This window comes from Rhamphochromis sp. 'chilingali' (assembly GCF_963969265.1).
Source record: "Rhamphochromis sp. 'chilingali' genome assembly, chromosome: 1".
NCBI classification, from domain to species: domain Eukaryota; kingdom Metazoa; phylum Chordata; class Actinopteri; order Cichliformes; family Cichlidae; genus Rhamphochromis; species Rhamphochromis sp. 'chilingali'.
In genome coordinates, this window is record NC_137929.1 from 14,552,845 (window position 1) to 14,571,159 (window position 18,315).

The 18,315-nt window shown below is 45.5% G+C and overlaps 4 protein-coding genes across 7 annotated transcripts in view; 1 reads left to right on the top strand and 3 right to left on the bottom strand.

The window, feature by feature from the left end:
- Positions 1-2,411, bottom strand: part of LOC308394335 (CD99 antigen-like protein 2) — a 20,973-nt gene extending 18,562 nt beyond the window's left edge. For 2 of the 3 annotated variants that reach the window (XM_080878591.1, XM_080878592.1), the window contains exon 1: positions 2,070-2,411. In XM_080878591.1, coding sequence (XP_080734717.1) covers positions 2,070-2,130 — 61 coding nt within the window. In that variant the 5' untranslated portion in view covers positions 2,131-2,411. The remainder of the gene's footprint in view (positions 1-2,069) is intronic. The other variant, XM_080878590.1, reaches the window with a different exon arrangement.
- LOC308407496 (protein NLRC3-like) overlaps positions 1-18,315 on the bottom strand; it is a gene marked incomplete at its 3' end in the record, with an annotated part of 496,743 nt that overhangs the window by 335,681 nt on the left and 142,747 nt on the right. The window lies entirely within an intron of this gene.
- Positions 3,545-5,541, bottom strand: med11 (mediator complex subunit 11). Its single transcript, XM_080878835.1, has 3 exons — positions 5,404-5,541; positions 4,691-4,821; positions 3,545-3,979 (listed from the first exon to the last, which is right to left on the bottom strand). The coding sequence occupies exons 1-3, from the start codon at positions 5,471-5,473 to the stop codon at positions 3,830-3,832; spliced, it is 351 nt and encodes a 116-aa protein (XP_080734961.1). The 5' UTR covers positions 5,474-5,541; the 3' UTR covers positions 3,545-3,829.
- On the top strand, positions 5,707-17,654 carry pelp1 (proline, glutamate and leucine rich protein 1). 2 transcript variants are annotated; one of them, XM_080877871.1, is made up of 19 exons: positions 5,707-5,850; positions 6,057-6,121; positions 7,499-7,604; positions 7,738-7,887; positions 8,193-8,264; positions 8,642-8,701; positions 8,797-8,953; positions 9,824-9,956; positions 10,520-10,607; positions 10,695-10,783; positions 10,862-10,975; positions 11,528-11,678; positions 12,368-12,521; positions 12,615-12,670; positions 13,663-13,796; positions 14,068-14,170; positions 14,423-16,033; positions 16,673-16,990; positions 17,126-17,654. In XM_080877871.1, exons 1-19 carry the CDS (start codon positions 5,710-5,712, stop codon positions 17,216-17,218), a joined length of 3,795 nt encoding a protein of 1,264 aa, XP_080733997.1. In that variant the 5' UTR covers positions 5,707-5,709; the 3' UTR covers positions 17,219-17,654. The 2 variants fall into 2 exon arrangements, with proteins under 2 accessions (XP_080733997.1, XP_080733998.1); XM_080877872.1 differs by having other exon boundaries at positions 16,676-16,990.

The following is an 18,315-nucleotide window of genomic DNA, read 5'->3' on the forward strand; positions in this document are numbered from 1 at the left end:
ACCTGCTTCCTGCTGCCGACCTACTTTATGGAACTGCAGATTTCAGGACTTGGCACCTGCACACAGTGCCAACGCTACCAGCACCCGGTTTAACCTCCTAAGACCCGAGCTCTTCCACAGCAGCATTTTTGATTTCTCTTTGATGTTTGGGCTGATTGGGGCCCGATGAATGTAAAAACAAAGAATTACCAGATTTATTTATTTTTTTTACTTTATTTTTGTTTTTATGAAAAGTCAGAGCCACATGTGAGGACATTTGTTTAAAATTTTGATAGAACAGTTTAATGTCCTCGTCAGTGGACATCAGGCCCTCGTAGAGCACAACTGAGTATTTTGGTCTAAATAACCAAAATGTGATGTCCACATATGTGGACGCCAGGTCCCAGGAGGTTAAGGACCTTGATCTTAATTGGCCACTAAACTCGCCTGACCTTAAGCCCATAGTGAAGAGGAAGATGTAATATGCCAGAGCTAACAATGAAGAAGAGCTGAAGGCCACAATCAGAGCATCCTGGGCTCTCATCACACCGGAGCAGACATCCTATCATGATTATATACCTCTAAGATTATATGATTATTTGTTTCTAAGCATAGATGACAATCCAAAGCTAGAACCCTGACATCGTTTCCATTAGTTGTCCGATACAATCATCAGAATCAAAAGACATAAACAGTCTGTATGGACTGAATGTAAACATTATACAACTTTCCCTTTTTGAATGGAATTGGTGACATACATCAACTTTCTGATGATATTCTAATTCTATGACCAGCACCTGTGTTTGGCAGCAATAAGCTGCACGTTGTTTTCACTGCACCAGGCCGTCTGCCTCCTATAGCACCAGTTGATGTACTGGTTTAAAGTTTATTAGCGTAAATGCACTGATCAAAAACATTAAAGGAAACTGGGCCGCGGTTAAGGCTTCCTGTGCCCATCATCCATCCGAGCCCGGGTAGTTTTCAGGATAGTGTCATCCCTCCATTCCCTCCCATTGTCTGCCATTTTGCTTTGTGCCACACACGCTGTGAAATTCCTGCCACAGAAAAGAGTCCGACAACAAATACTGAAGAATGACAAGAATTTTATCACAGGTGTTGCCAGGTCATCTGTGAGCTCACTGTGGTGCGGTCATCTTTGTCTGCTCTGTCTGCCAATCCAAATAAATTAGCACGAGTCGAGAAACGTTTTATATTTCTCTACTGTGCAATATATGTGTGTGTGTGTGTGTGTGTGTGTGTGTGTGTGTGTGTGTGTGTGTGTGTGTGTGTATATACACACACACACACACACACACACACACAGGGTATATTAGTTGATGATGATGGAAGCTGCAGCTGCAGATAAGAAGCTCCAGAAAATCTGCTGTAAAACTTCATCTTTCCTACATGTCCTATAAGAGAAGCTAACATGTGACATTAGTCTAAAGTTATTGACCTTGTTCAGCTTCATGCAACTAATCCTAAATACAGTAACTCAAATTTCAGCTGGTTCCAGTGAACAAACACTGGTGTGCGTGGACTTAAAATGTAGGTTTGGGGTATACAACATTTCCATTATCCAAACCTCACTTACACTACAACGTTTACAACCACAGCTAACTACTGACCTTAACTTACCCATTATTAAACAACATCATGATTAAAGCGTGTGCCATACATTCTTCACTCTACCATTCAGTCACATTTTGCTCATTTAAATCTTCCGGTTTTCATACAACAAATCAACTCATGACTAAATTAAATCGGGTTTTCAGTGATTCGCCTTCACCTGAAAACCGGTCACATCATCCTCCATCACCGAGCACGAGAACCATTTCCAGTAGTGCACGTGCAGCTGCGACGCACAGAGGTGACGGGGTGTTGTCTCTTTGATCTTTTCCGTGGATCTGCATGCAGAACTACAGGGACCAAAGCAAGTCACTCCAGCTGCTGAGCTATAAGCAGTAAAGCTTTGTAGAGGCTGAAAACCGTACGACACGTTTCAGGCCGACGGACCGTTATTCGGCCTTAAACCGAAGTGTGGCACAAAGGGAGAGCCGGCGGGGTGAGGTGTGCGGGACAAAGCTTACCTTGGAGCGGCAGCAGCAGCGGCAGCAGCACACACAGAGCGCACAGAGAGCGGTGAGCCATGGCTACGAGTCCACACGAGCCGAGACGAGGTGCAGAAACAACGAGCGATCAGCGGGCGTGTTGGCACTCAGCGTGTCCGAAAGCCGCATCCAGGGCGTTCCCCACGGCTAGCTGAGACACACCCACTCTGCGCCACTTCCGGTTGCTTTTAAAACAAAAGTCCTCTCATTAGAGAGATGTTGCATTAGTTTATCTCGTCATTAGCGCAAGTACACTGAACAAGGGTTATGAATAGGTTTTACTATTATTTTATCGAAAAACTCCACGATCGCATACACGGTTCCAACAGAGCACGTTTAGTCGGTGTGCTTACTATTCATGTTATTTTTTTATTTTGTGCTAAGTGAGGGTGGGGTTTATTGCTGTCAAGTTCTGGCCCCTGTGTTGGTTACTTTGATAGGTCCAGACAACTCGCCCAGGAGACACCCAGGAGGTATCCTTGCGAAATGCCTGAACTAACTCCACTGGCTCTCCACTCCTCCACTCGAGTCTATACTTTGAGCCCCTCCCGAATGGGTGAACTCCTCACCCTATTTCTAAGGGAGAGGCCAGCCACCCTTCGAAGAAGGCCCATTTCTGATGATTGTACCTGCAGTGTTGTTCTTTTAGTCACAAACTCTGGGTAGTGATCGTAGGTGAGAGTAAGGACATAGAGTGACTGGTAAATCCAGAGCTTCGCTTTTACGTTCAGTTCTCTCTTCATCACTGCAGCCAATTCATCTATCAAACGCTTGCTCCCCTCTCCCTTCACTTGAAGCCCAGAGATACCTAAACTCCTCCACTTGGGGCAGCAACTCAACTCAACTTAATTAAATTAAATTAAGTAATACCAAAAAACTAGGCAGCACGGTGGCACAGCAAGAAGGTCCTGAGTTCAATTCCACCATCAGGCCGGGGTCTTTCTGTGTGGAGTTTGCATGTTCTCCCCGTGTTTGCGTGGGTTCCCTCCGGGTACTCCAGCTTCCTCCCACCGTCCAAAGACATGCAGCTTGTGGGGATAGGTTAATTGGATAATCCAAATTGCCACTAGGTGTGAATGTGAATGTGAGCGTGAATGGTTGTCTGTCCCTGTGTGTTGGCCCTGCGACAGACTGGCGACCTGTCCAGGGTGTACCCCGCCTCTCGCCCTATGACAGCTGGGATAGGATCCAGCACCCCCCGCGACCCTGAAAAGGAGATGCGGAAGCAAATGGATGGATGAATCTCAAAAAACTCAAAATCACTGAGTTTGTTGGACAAAAAGGCAATGAAAGCAAAAGCTAAACAAAAACAGTAAAATAAGAACTATGCACAGAGCACATTACTGACCACACTCATGGGGACACTGTTTGGCATCTTTCTCAAAGACTGGAGGAGCCACAGATTAATGTATGAGGTTCTCTATCACAACCACAACAAAGGTTTTTCCCCCAAAGATGATTCGTTGTTTTATTAAAAGTATCGACAGTTTCTACATATGACCTGCTCCTTAAACTGATTACAAAATCAGAAACACAACACACACAGGCCCCAGTACAAAAACACTTTTTTCTTTCCTTGAGTTTTTGTTTACATTTGTTGAGACACGTCAGCATTTTAATAAAAGTGAGAAGGGCTGTGACACACGTGGGGAATACAGAGAAGTGCCGTTGCATTAGGTATCTGAAAGTGCTGTGCCAGTCCAAGCACATTGATCTCAATCCCAGCAACCGGCTGACTCTCATGTCTGCTGCTGCTGCTCCAGCATGACTTCACAGGTGCGTCCCAGTTCTCCCAGTTTGACCTTGGCATACTCGGCTCGGTTCAGTGCCATCTGACAGTCCTTCCTGGCTGAATAGGTAGAACCTTCATGTGGCTGACCAGTCGCTACCTGGAGAAAGAAAAAGGAGAAACAAACTCGAATCTGTTGCTCACAATATTTCTATCATGGAGGTAAGTTCTTCATTTATAAAAACAAATATTAATAATTAAAAGAAAAACTGCATCAGTTTGTATTTGTGAACCTCATCTGTCTATTAGATTTATGACTTTAACTCTTAATTAAAAACATTTTCTCTTCAGTTTTACAGTAGTATAAACTCCAACGACGACCCCGAGCACTTTAACCTTAACATACTGTAGAGTTTTTACCTTTAAACAGAAAGCACACGACTGTTGATGTGATTTGGTGCTATATAAATAAACTGAACTGAATTCAGGGTCACATGATCCAGCCCATCTATAAACTGAAACTTATTAAAAAGGAAAGTGTTAAGCCTGATCTTAAAAGTAGAGTGGGTCTCTGTCTTCTGAACCCAAACTGAGAGCTGGAGCAGACCGCTAAGGGCTCTGCCTCCCATTCTACTATCAGGAGCTCCAGGAACCACAAGTAAGCCTGCATCTCAGGTTATTATCCTAATTCATAGTATCCTAACTTTGTTAGGATACTATCAAATCTTGAAGATATGATGAAGCCTGATATTTTGAGACCTTGTAAATGAAGACTTTAAATTCAATTCTGGATTTAACAGGTGGGAGAAATTTGCCATTTCTAGTTGAGGTGAAACCGTTTCTGAAACAAGTCTGCAGCTGTGGATTGAACCTGTGTAAGGTAGCGGATCTGGCCACTTAGTTCGTTCTCCACTCGGCTGACTGAGTTCTGGAACTGGATGAGCTGTCTGTCCATGAAGCTGGCATTGTGTTTATCTTTGGAGAGTTCAAGAACAATGTTACCTGCAAGGTCAAGCATAAACATAGAAACGTGACTTAAAAAGACTTGATTAGACACAAAGACAGAGAGTAAATTTAAAACTTGATTCTTTGTTTTAGTAAAGGACTGTGCTATGCTGAGGACTGGTCGTTGTTGTAGAGTCAGCCAAACAAATGGAAACAAATTGTGTTGTTTGTTTTGTGTCTAAGGATACTGAAAATTGGTTCTTTGCTAGGTTTCCTGGTATGTGTATGGCTTATTAAGCCAAAACCATTTTAAATGTAACAGGTCTGAGGAGTAATTTGAAACTGAGTGAAAAATTCTCAAATGTCGAAGGAAAAACTTTCAGAAAGCCTGGAAACTGCGAGCGAAACGAGGGGCTGAGTTCAGACTTTTGCTGAGGAATACATTTTCCCCTCTGTGATAAAAACCAAATCTTTACAGAGAATAATGATCAGGCAGCGATCTGTTGGAAACAGCTAGGTGGAATTTACGGGATCTCTCGGGTACTTGTCCTACTGTCGGATGAAGAGCATCAGAAAATCAGGCAAAAGTAATCAACGATGCACGGTTTGATTAACAGCCGCAAGAAGACACTGTCTCACCGGCACACTGCAGCACCATCGCTATCTCCTTCTCCACATCCTCCAGCGCCCTGAGCCTGTCATTAGCCATCAGCAGGCGGGAAGCAGCCGCTCTCCGAGGACCAGCTCAGCACAGTGATCCAAGGTGTGACCAAAGCCACTTAATCGAGTTTAAACGGAAGAAAACGTACAACTACTGCAGTCCCTGCAACTTTAACGCGTTATGGTTGAGGGCAGGGTAACAACAAAGAGCTAAAAACTGACGTCACTGAAATATGACGGCATCAGAGTCGCACAGTAGTGACGTTCGCTTGGCGGAGAGGAAAGATGGCTACATCGGCTTGGCTGCATGGCCCATCTGCTATGCGACTAACTGAGGGTTTGGTGTCTGTTCTGAAAGAGCAGCGTCCGGAGCATCTACCCGCTCTGCTAGCAGGCTACAGGGAGCACGGCGTGTTCCAGACACAGGTAGGGCCCGGCCCGAGCGAGCTCCGCGGCTGGAAGCTGCTTCAGCGTTAGCCTGCTCTCGCTGTGCGGCAGCCGCGAGAGGCTTTGTTGTACAGTGGCTGACATCTGGAAGTATGGCAGGACCATGTGCAGCAGGAGCCGAGCTGGTTCCGCGTTTCTTAAACGTTTTGATCTCACTGTTCTCTAAAACTGTCTTGTCTTTGCAGAGCGCGTGCGCCGTTGGTGGTCTCGTGGGTTTTAGCAATGCCAAACTGGGCTCGAGCAAGACCAGGTGAGAAAGGACTACCTCAATCAGCTGTTGTCATAGGCTGATCATACTACAGTTTTTAATGTTTTAAGATGTATACCAGCACCTGAGCACTGTCCTGGACCAGGGGAGGTGTGTAGCCGCATTTGTCCTTAAATTTGCTGGCTGTCTGACTGGTGTCCAAAAGTCATGTGGACTTTATGGATAAGGGGAAACGTTCAGGGGAAAACCTGGACTTGTTAGGAGAACACGGTGTCCATCCCACTTTGAATGGAGCAGCTCTCATTTCTAGAAATCTTCCAAATTTATTAAACCCCCCAAAATATGACTATCCAGAGTTGGGACCAGGAAGAAGGCGTGCAGTCTTACACGCCTCTCTGCAGCTCCTCTCCTCCTGCTACCCCCCAAACCCCATCCCCATCCTCTGTGTTTCCTAAAACAACAAACAATCAGCAAAAAATGATTTAAAGAAAAGAAACAAAAGTATCCACAACTGTGCCGTAAAGTGAAACCGTGAAGTGTGGATTATTAAACATTCGCCCTCTGTCTTCTTAGTTCCTGTTATTACATGACAAACAAATCTATTTAGTCTGCCTTACAGAAACCTGGTTACAGCAGGATGATTGTGTTAGTTTAAATGAATCAACATCCCCGAGTCACTCGAACTACCAGAATCCTCGAAGTGCAGGCCAAGGAGGGGGTGTGGCAGCTCCTACTTCAGCTTATCAATCAACCAAAGACTCAGAAACACTAATCCTCGTCCACCCCAGCTGTGAAACTCAGCATTTAGCCTGAAAAGCCAGTTTGCTGCTCTCTTAAACAAAAACATCCATAAAGCTAGAACGTCTCACTGTTGATCACTTATTAATGGAGTAAGAACAACCCCAGGTTTTCATCACAGCACAGAAACAGCTTTAGTGAAGGTTACAAATGATCTTATGGCCTCTGACAGTGGACTCATCTCTGTGCTTGTCCTCCTCGATACTGTCGACCATCAGAGTCATGCTTAAAGACACTGCGCTGCAGGGATTTGAATCATGACTGTCTAATAGACTTCTGGTTTTTGTGAATGGAGAGTCCTCTTCACACACTGAGGATAATTATGGAGTTCCCCAGGGTTCAGTGCTAGGACCACTTCTGTTTACGCTGCGTACTTTGTGCTTTTACAAATGATCATCTGTGCTACAGGATATGACGTGTGTTTTATTAACCTCGGTTCATTCTAACACATTGATGAGTCTCCATGCGAATCAGTAGCATTTTGTTCTTAAGCCCTCATCTACTCACCTTTAGATCAACATCTCCTGTTGATACAATGTTATGAATGTGAATATAATTTCACACAGTCGAAACAGATTCACTTTGATACTGTATGTTTCTAACATGATTCTGTGTGAGCAGGTTCGAGGGGCTCTGCCTGCTCTCCATGCTGGTTAAAGACAGTTCCAGCGATCTATTCCAGCAGCACTGCCTGTCGTGGCTGCGCTCCCTGCAGCAGGTCATACAGGTAAAGTCACGTGTCGGCTGTTATCATTACAATATTGCTATTTTTCTCCATTTTATCTTAAGGTCTAAAAATTAAAGGTTACCGTTTCATTTTTAAAATTAAAAATACTTTCTGTGTTTTTGTTCTTCACTAGTCTCAGGCTCCAGTTGAGACTGTGCAGCTAGCAGTGAACATTCTGAAGGACTTGCTGCAATACTCGTCTCAGCTAGCAGAGCTGGCCAGAGAGGTTGGCCTCAACTCCATCCTGGGCATCCTCACATCCCTGCTGGGTCTCAAGTCAGAGGTGAGGTGACAAGGCGGTGAGTGGAAGGGCCCACCAGGAGGGCTCCGCAGCCCCTCTGGTGGAGTGTGTATCCAGGTACTTAGACACGCAGTTAGTGCCACAGAATGTGAGTGTTAGCCCTGCCACAGACTGGCGACCCTGCCTCTGACACCGCCCCACAACCCTGAACCCTGAATTGAAAGTTGTGTTTAGTTACAATGTAACACTTTATGTATAATTGCATCTGTTATTATTCAGTTAGCTTCAGCTCAGATATCGATCTTCTAACTAGCCTTAAAACGGTTTATGTTCCTGTTTGATGTTAGTGTGAGCTGGCAGCCATGGAGGGAATGACGGCCTGTATGACCTACTATCCGAGAGCGTGTGGATCCTTGAGGGTGAGACACTCCTTCCTGAGACTGTTTGGACTGTTATCGTGGTGCTATTAAATATCTCTTCTTCTTCCTAACAACAGTAATAATAATATCTATTATCTATTATTTATTAGTCATTGCTGTCGCACACTTCTGACAGATTAAGATAAGATAAAACTTTATTAATCCCTCGGGTGGGTTCCTCTGGGAAATTCGGTCATTGTCAGCAAAATAAATAAAAACATTCAATTTATACTTGGAATTTTTTACACCAGTATATAGGTTAATGTTGCTACAGTATTCCTTTAGCAGTATTCTGTGCTGTACTCTGTATTCTGCTTGCTGCCTCTGTTTAGAACCCAGCTGTGTCAAACCTGCACCTGTTTGTTGTTGTTTTTAAGGACAAGCTGGCAGCGTACTTCCTTTCCAAGATGGACAGCACAGACAGGAAAACACAAGAGGTTTGACAAAACAAGCACCAAGTCTTTTTTTTTTAAAGATTATTATCATTATTTGAAGATTTGTTTGAACGTTTGTTTTGCTGTTACTCTGTCAGATGGCCTGTCAGTGCTACGGTCGTCTGCCCTGCCTGGGCGGCGTGCTGGACAGAGGGGTCGGGGCTGGCAGAGCTGAGGGCTGGACCAATCAGATTCACTGCCTACTGGCCTCTGCCAATGGCCTGCTGGCTCAGCTCTACCAAGGTTCAGAAACAGGTGTGTTGTTTTCTTTGTGAGCAGTGGTGACATTTGGCTTCTGTGTGTGTTTGTCTCCATGTCAGTTAACAAACAATGACAACAAGAAATTCTTCAAATCTGTCTCTTTCCATCCAACTAATATGAAACATTGTGTTAATTACAATGAATCGCTATTTAAAACTGTAAAAATAAAAGCTTTTTCATAAGCCAGTAAAGTGTATGTGGGCCAGTGGAACTCTGGACCCTGAATTATGATTAATATTAATTATAACATGTTTTTTAATCGCCATAGAAACGGCATCAAAGCACAGACACACTCAGTCATTTCATGTAGAAACACAATCCGATGGTTCAGTTTTGGTTTTGTGACAGATTCAAACATTGAGCAGTGAAAGAACTTTGTTGTTTCTCTTTGAATTCTTTATCATTTCTTATTAATAAGACAAAAGTATTTCTTATTCGAGCTGCAGACCTACATGTGGTATTAAAGCCTAAAACTAAAACGTAACAAAAACAGAAGTTTTGATTGAATCTTGGGTTAAAGTCCTGTTTTCGTCGTCCACAGTCCTTGACGTTGTCGTGTCGACGCACCTTGATTAACTCGATAATGTCAAAGCAAACTTCTCCTGCTGGCCACACGTTTTGTTTAAAATGGTGCAGTTATGTTCTTTTGTCTTACAGCGCGTCACTGTGGCCCCAAACACTGTGGCCCCCAAACACTGTGTATCACTCCTCCACACTCCTCACTTTTCTAGATAAAATGCATTTCTACCAAGTAAATCAGTCAGTGAACAGCTGTCAGTGTTGGAGGTGCTGACGTGATGGTGTGACTGTATCCGTTTACTGTTACCGAGGTTACTCACACTCGACTGCTTCTTGCGGTCACAGATGGAGCGATGCAGTATCAAGGTCCCGGGATGGAGCTGGCCTTTCCTCACCTGGACCCAACAGATCCCCTGCTGCTCCTGCAGCTCCAGCACAGATACACTGCTGTGTGCCTCGCACTCAAACACACACTTAGGTACAACACATGCAGACAAGCACACACACCTTTCCCACTCAGAGGTTTCATGTGGAATGACTCAACTTGGATTTGACCCTCCTGCACAACCTTTAATCTGTGCTGCCACTGTCGTGTATCTGTGACCCTATTAAACCAATCTGTGGTCAGGCTGTCTGCATGAACATGCTGCAGCTGTGGGTGGGGCATTTTCTGTATCGATAGTGATGCACAGATGCTTTGCATTACTAAGAAGCAAAGCAATCTTTAGACTTTACTACTGCGACGTGCTCAGTTTAGGAGTGAAGTCGTGTCAGAGCTCTGACATCAGACTTCTGAACTAACTGGAATGAGCATTATTGACCAAGCTGGTATTAGGATAACTGGGATACAGAAAACATCTGGAAAACACCAAATTGAATCAGTTGTATATCTTATTTCTTTACCTCAGCTTTTTAGCATAGTTGTAACATTTACACAAATACACTCAAAGGCCCCTTTGTTTAATAAAAACCTGTACGAGCAGTAAAGGCTTTCATTGTTTCTGGTACTCGTTGCATTCCTTTGTCGTTTCCTTCCATCAGAGTAGATCCCGCCTCAGCTGTGCGCTTGCCCGTCAGGCCAATGCTCAACTTGGTGTGCCGAGCCCTTGCTGTCAGCTCCAAGAGCATAGTGAGCACACACACAATAACACTTATTGAACAGAGACCGTGTCAAAAGCAGTACTGATCTTAATGCACGTTTGACTTTGTGTGTCAGAATTTAACAGGAGATGGAAGTGTGAGGCTGCTGGTCCTCCCCATCATACACAGCATCACCCTGGAAGTCCTGTCAAGTGTGATCACTGTGTGAGTACTCGCACACACGCAGGAGGCCACATTTTGATTTCCTGCAAGCCTGACTCTTGGATTTGTGCTGTGTTACAGAGTACGGGTCGGCATGGTTCAGTACGCTGCAGTAATACAGAGGCTGTTTTCTCAAACACTCTCTGCTTGGACCCCCCTACCTGAGACCAGTGTGGGACAGCAGAGGGCCTACAGGTGACTCACAGCCTCGCACAGCTGCTGTTTGGAGTATTGACTGAAGTTCAGCCTGCAGTTGGAAACCTCGTACACACCTAATATCAGCTAGTGCATCATATTTCATTCTGTGTGTGCAGCGTGTGTGTAGCTACAACCTACAGTTGCCCTTGAGAGCCTGTGGAGCAGAGTCAGTGGTTGCCAAGACAACCACCAAGTACTGTAACAACTGGAAGTAACAAAATCTTTACAAAGGTTTCCTCAGAGAGGCTGATGTAAGATCACCGTTCTCATCGCTGCCCTGAAGCGTCCTTAGCACGCTGTGTGTGCTCGCAGACGTCTAAAGGAGTGAATGATGACCATTTAGAGGTTTTTAGTCCCGAGAAAAGAAAGAAAGTCTTAACTGATCTGTTGCAACACAAAGAAGATGAAATGAAAACACCGTGTGGGGATCGAGGAGCTTATTTTAGTAACATTATGGGAAACTGGGGACAGTCTGAGCTGCTGCACTGGGGAAGATTTAATAATGTGTCATCAAGTATATTCATCTCTTGTCTCTCCTCCTTCCCACAGTGCAGTGCGGGTGTCAGTGTACAGAACCTTGGAGCTGTGGGTCCAGGTTGCCGGAGCGTCTTCTAGCATCCTTCAGGGAAGCCCGGGGCACTCGGAGCTCCTCTTTAACCACCTACTCGGGGACATCACACCAGGAGCAGAGTCTGTCAAGGTAGGGGAAAGATGCATTTGGACTAGTCGTCGTCACTAGTCTGTATCAATGCACTGCCACCAGATGGCGCATCAGTGTTGAGAAACGCCATAAATCTGATCATCTAGGCCTCATAGTTTGTTAACACTGTTAGAAAAACATCGCAGAGAGGCTTCGCCTTTACTGATAAGGTGAGGAGTTGAGTCATTCAGGAGGGGCTCAGAGTAGAGCCGCTACTCCTCCACGTCTAAAGGAGACTGCTAATGTCGACAGATCTATCAGCTGGCCTTGGAAATGTTCGGCATTTCAACAGATGAGCTGGAGGAGGTGATAAAAGGGAGGCTGCTGCCCCAAAGCCTGACTCCAGATAAGCAGAAGAAAAACGCCGGATGATTCACTGTTTTGCTGTTTTAGTTTGAAGTCGTGGTCATGAAGTTTCAAACAGAGAACATAAGAATGTAATTGTTTAAAATGCTTTGCTATTAGTTTTGGAGGTTTTCCACTAAAGGGTTATCAAATCTAACTTGATATCTGAGACTCGTCCATTTTTTCCCACAGTTAGTCGACTAAGAGATTAGTCATGAGCACTAAATCTAAAAAATTTACTTTAAGCTCTGACCTTTATGAAACTAAAGGGAACCAGTGGTTTGTTGGGATGTGCTGAGCTTTCTTCTGTTCCTGCTCCTGTGCGTGGGGTGTCCTGTTTCCAGCTCCGGGCAGGACTATCGGCTGATGTTGTTCCTGGAGGAAAGCCCGGCCCTCGTAGGACGAAGCATTTGGTGATGGCAGATACAGTCGGGCCATCGCTGCAGAGGAAAGGAGACCATCTAGCCAATCAAGATACCTGCCTTGCAGCTGTCAGGGGTGAGATGCAAACCAAGTTTAATGTTATTGGGAGTTTACTGGTATACTACGTATGATATTCTGATACCAGACTGACCTTTGTCATCCTTGTAGCACTGAGACAGATCATACAGACCAGTGGGACGCTACTGAAGGACGACATTCACAAGGTAAATGTGATTTAAAGTAACATAAGCGCTACAAAAGAGTGCCCAGCAGAGGGAGACACTTTCTACAGGCGTCTCCAACCATCCACAGATCAGCCTCTGCTGCAGCGAGTGGCACCGAGCCGCCCGCTTTGGAAGAAGATCCGTGTTTAAGCAGACGTGATGTTTGCAGTTCTTTAAGCAACGATTTCCTCCACCCACAGTGCATTTCTAATGATCCACATGAAATATCCCAACGTGTTCTAATATGTTCTTGTAGCCAGAAAAGAAATTATGTAACTTTATACACAAATTATAGTGATGCATGTTTACTTTTTTAAATAGAGAACGCCCATATCTGTGAAATTGTTGCTCAAAGTGCTGCCGAACATCATCTGTTTAAACCTTGTTCTTCTTTTAAAACTGAATTTTTCAGTGTACAGTCTAATGGATTCATGTGTGTTATTGTTTTAAACTAATTATTAACATTATGCATGATCATTTTACTTGACTAGCAGTTTGTTTTAAAAGATTAACATGGTTATTAATGTGTTATTAAATAGAAACAGGCCGTTTTCCTGCTTATTACACAGAACCTAGCGCAGGTAATAGAGTAGTAATAACATAGGAATTAGCACATTATTGCATTCTTGTTACCCTGCAGTTCCCACATCATTAGCTTCAGTTTGTGGACCATTATTATCCAATTGCATCAGTTTCAGTGTAATATTACTCGGCTGTAACTGTAAGTGGTGTGGTTAGCGTCGACGTGTAGTTACATGTCTCAGCAGGTCCACGTCAGGTTGTGGCGTAGGGTTAAAATGGGATACTGATTACAAGTTATGATGTAGTAAGACACGTTTCCCATCTTGTGATGATCTGCAGCTGTAAAGTAAAATGCTTTTGTTTGTTTTTTCCATCATTTAGCATTTTTGGTGTATTGCAGGAGAGACTCTTCATTTTATTGTTTTTAATAACGAACGATTACACTGTTGTGTCCTGTCGATTCCTTCAAGCGGCTCCATGAGGTGGTTCTGCCACTGTGTGTGCGCCTGCAGCAGCAGCAGTCTTGCAGCAGCAATGCATGTGAATCTGCAGGGAGCGCGAGTGGGCAGTACAGCAGTGCTCTGACTCGACGAGAACTGTACAGGTACGATCTTCATGTTAGCGATGAGCCACACATTAGTGTTCCAGTAGTGTTACGGTGCTCCTCCTGCTTTTTGTTCAGGTTGAGTTTAAATGTTCCACTTTTGACTGAAGGAATGTCCACACAGTGCTTTATTCAGACTGGACCCAGTCTGACACCACCCTAGCACCAGCACCACTGTGGGCCCCGAACTGGTCTATGTTCTGTAGATGCAAAAGTTCACTTTAGCTTCGTGTTGGACTGAAGGAGCTGTTTCACTTGTATGAATTTGAAGGTTATTGCTGGCCCTGGTCCTGGTCCCCTCACCCTGTTGGCCCCCACCTCTGACCTGTGCTGTGTCAATCCTCAGTAACGGGCGCACCGACAGGAATGTTAAGGTAAGCCCTAAGGACCTGAAGCGCTGCAAAAAGGTTTTTAAAATGTAGCAACGTGTAGTGAGTGGAAGGATCAACATTTGTCTTGCTGTGAAGTTGAAATAAAATAATTATGGAGACAATGATGTACAATCTGCCTCAAGTCTTCTGTTAAAGCTCAGATTGACTTAACAGTTTCAGACTTGGCAAAAACATGAAGTGTTTGTCTGCTCACTGTTTCCAGCTTTTAATCAAACCCATCGTCCACTTTCTCAGGTGTCTTCGTTCTGCGCGGAGGCCTTGACCATCTGTAACTTGATCCTTCATCCCCGCTTTCCCTCCATCGCCCTTCCTTTGCCACCTCTCACCATGAAACCTTCCTCCACCACTCCGGTCCTCCCCTCTTCCCAGGGACCTGCCCCTGGATTAACCTTGCCAACCCTGCTTGGAGGTCCTGCCCCTGGCCCTCCTTTTCCCGCCCGTCACTCTGTCAACCTGGGCCCTGCTTCCCTTCTGAGCTCTTTTGAGAACCATCTGTCTCTGGTTCCGGGACTTCCAGGCCAGGGTCCGACTGCAGGAGACATGATTCTGTCCCCACATTCGCACCACCAGCCTGATCCTGCAGGCCTGGGCCCTCCGGAGGGACAGAGACCCGTGTTTGTGCGTTTTGACAAAGAGGAAGCCGAAGACGTCGAGATCTCTCTGGCAAGTGACTCGGACGACAGCGTGGTCATTGTTCCTCCGGGTATGCTTAACATGGAGACTCAGCAGGACGACGCAGCAGCAAACTCACAGAGCATGTCCTCCTCTGCACCGGGTGGCACTGGTGTGACACTCGCAGGTGCAGAATCTGTCACCATGGTCCCAACTACGGCAGCCGCAGCCACAATAGACGGGGTCTCTCTGCCCAATGACCTGGCTGCCTCTTCCCCCCTCCTCACTGCTTCCACCACCTCCATCAACTCCTTTCCTCCTTCCAGTGCCTCGGTGGTCTCCCTGGTTCCACCTTTGAACTCCAGCACCTTTACAGCTCCACCTGTTGGTCTGGGGGAGTCATTGCCTGGCAGACCGCAGCTCCAGCAGATGCTTATGCAGCCCTCGACGGCAAGCCAGGCTGGTCCCATGGGGTTACCGCTCCAGATGCACCTGCAGAATCAATTAAGTCAGCAGGGTCGGCACCTCCACCAGCAACCAGCTGCTGCTGCCAGCAGCGAAGATTCTGCTGTCATCAATATTAACAGTACTGATGATGAAGAGGAAGATGATGAGGACATAGATGAAGATGAAGAGCTGGAGGAGGATGAGGAGGAGGAGGGGATAGATGAGGAGGACGAAGAGGAGGATGTAAGTGAGTTAGCTGATGAGTTTTTTGATGGGGAGGAATATGAGGAGCTGGATGAAGAAGATGGTGAAGATTTGGAGGAGGAGGAAGAGGAGGAAGAAGAGGAAGAGGATGGCGACATACCGCCTCTGGAGGGAGTCGAAGACAAAAACGGAGGGTCGGGGATTCAGGAGGGGAAGCTGGATGAGGGACGGATTTCTGCATTTAATGTGGAGGAACGCACAGAAGGAGGGATAGAGGAGATCCAAACTAACAGGGCGCTGTTCGGAGAGGACACGATGAAGGTGCAGGAGGTGGAGAGCATCGGAGTCCTCGAAGCGGCTCGGGAGGGCGAAGTAGAAGAGGAGGACAACGAAAGGATGGATGACCCCACCATGCCGCAGATCCTGTGTGTCACCGGAGGAGCGTTGGAGGAGCGAGAGGAGGCCGAGGAGGAGAGGGAGCAAGCCGGAGCAGAGCTGCAGAAAGAGGAGTGTTCGTGGGAGCAGGGAGCCAAGGAGGACGAGCCGCAAGCAGCGGAGTCCGAACAACCGGCCAGTCAACAGGTAGATCCTGCAGCTTTGTGAATCATACTGTTGAATGACAGCGTTACACAGCTCAGCGTGCTGAATGCATTAGACAATGTAATGAGGCTTTGCAGTACAAGTAACTCAGAGTGTAAGTGGGCCTTTCACGGGACCAGCAGATTTAAGGAAAGAGGGAAAAAATGGAGACAGGAAATGATGTCATGAAGAGCAACAGCAGGTGGTGCAGCATGAAGAATAAAAAGGTTTATCAGTGTAATCAAGGCCACTGATATCCATGACACGCTTCATGGAAACAAAGTTGTTGCTTTCAGCAGTGTCCTGTTGAGAAAGTAGGTCAGAGTAGAAAGACAGACGCCCTCTACTGGTAAGATCAAACTTTCCCTTCATAAAGTAAACAGCTGGGGCTGGATCAGGTGACCCTGATTATGCTGCAGTGGCCTTATATACAAAATATACATGAATTTCTCACAAAAAGCCTGATTTTCTAATGTGATCGTCACAGTCTGAGCTCCAGATTATCTCAGCAGCTCAGTCATATATTTGTACAAATGCACATGAAGTATTACTACACAGTCTCTGTTAGAAATGTGTTTTTCTCCTATATATGATAAATAAAGAGAGTATTACAAGGAAACTGAAGCTTTCTGTCTGTATCAGCAGGAATCAGCAGCTGAGCCTGCAGAGGACGCCAGCGCGAGCGATAACCAGCTGCCCAGCTGTGAGGACGAACCGCTCGAAGCTCTTCAAGCAGGAGACTCGACAGCAGTGGCAGACTCTGAAAACGCAACAGAACCAAATGTGACAGAGAAACAGGAAGAAGACACTGAGAAGAGCTCTGAAAAGGAAGCAGAGCAGCCGGAGACGGGAGCAGGGGGAGGGCAGGAGAGTAATGGAGAGGAGGGAAAAGGAGTGAAGAGGAAGAGGGAGGAAGGACATGGAAAAGAAGAGGTGGGGCAAAGCCCAGAGAAGAAAAAGGTATTGCTTTTAATCCCTCGTTAAGATGCAGATGGTAGCTGCTGTTTGTCCACTGATTGAAAGCTTCTTCGGTCAGGGTGATGACCTGACTGTATGAACTTGTGCTTTACACTGTGTGACGTCGCTCTCTTTCAGATGGACGATGAAGCCATGGCGTCAATGTTGGCTGATTTTGTGGCGTGTCCACCTGATGATGAAGACGGTGCTTCTGGATCAAAAGCCTCATAAATATTTGCCAACCTGAAATGAAATTAACACTGATCTCTGGCTTCTGTGAGCAGAATCTGGCAAAACATGTATCGTTAGTCACATTCCCAAGGTTTAGTTACCTCAAACATCATGCTTTACATCGCGTGTCACAGCAGTTTAATATGGCGTTCAGTCTTTTAACCATCGGGACCATTTCTGGCTGGTCCGACTTTCATACCCGGGTTATAATTGGCTGTCAGGTGTAAGAACTCTTTTCTACGGTGGACCCAGTGTCCTCCCAGCAAGGAGGCAAAGCTCCGTGAAATGTGTTAACCTGATGACTTTGTTGTTCTTTACAGCACAAGTATCTTCCAGCTAGTTTGCAGTTTTACTTTTGTTTGTATGCATCTTTTTTGCTCTCATGGTTTGGCATCAACATCATGCTTTGTTAAAAAAATAAAATGTACTTCCATTACATGTTTTTCTTTTGTTTGGGTTCTTTTTGGGGGTTTTGTCTGACGTCTGCTTGCATTAATCATTGTTATGGGACTGATTTGCTGTACATGTTAGAGGTGCTGCTCCTCCACGTATTTAATACTGTATTTACAAAATACCACAGTTGTTCTCTTGGTCGTATCATTTTATTTTGTTTTATTTATCCGCGACAACTCCGTGGAAATATTCCGTGGCGCAAAAAAGGTTGTAGAGCACTTCAGCAATGAGCAAGCTTTGTAAATGAGGAAGACACGAGGCGCAGCTGCTGCAGGGTGGGAGTGGGCTCGGCCGCAGTGTGAAGATAAAGCTCTCATTGATATTGCTGTCAGAGCTGCCAGTCATACTTCCCACGCTGTCTACATGCATGTTCTCACGCAACTGAAAAACAAATTTCAAACTGAACCTAAGCCAGTGCACAAGAGTGAGTACCCACGGTCACACTCCTTTTTTAATAAAAACTCATGACTTTAAGTAAACAATCTCAGATGTACGTGCCTCAGTGGAAACCTGGTAATATAACACACTACATATGTAGATGGTCCCAAACATAAAGAGCATTACTATAAATGACGTTCACTGTTTCTGGTTCACTGGCTCAGTGCAATCTAGTGAACATTTAAGACACCACACACAACAGTTTG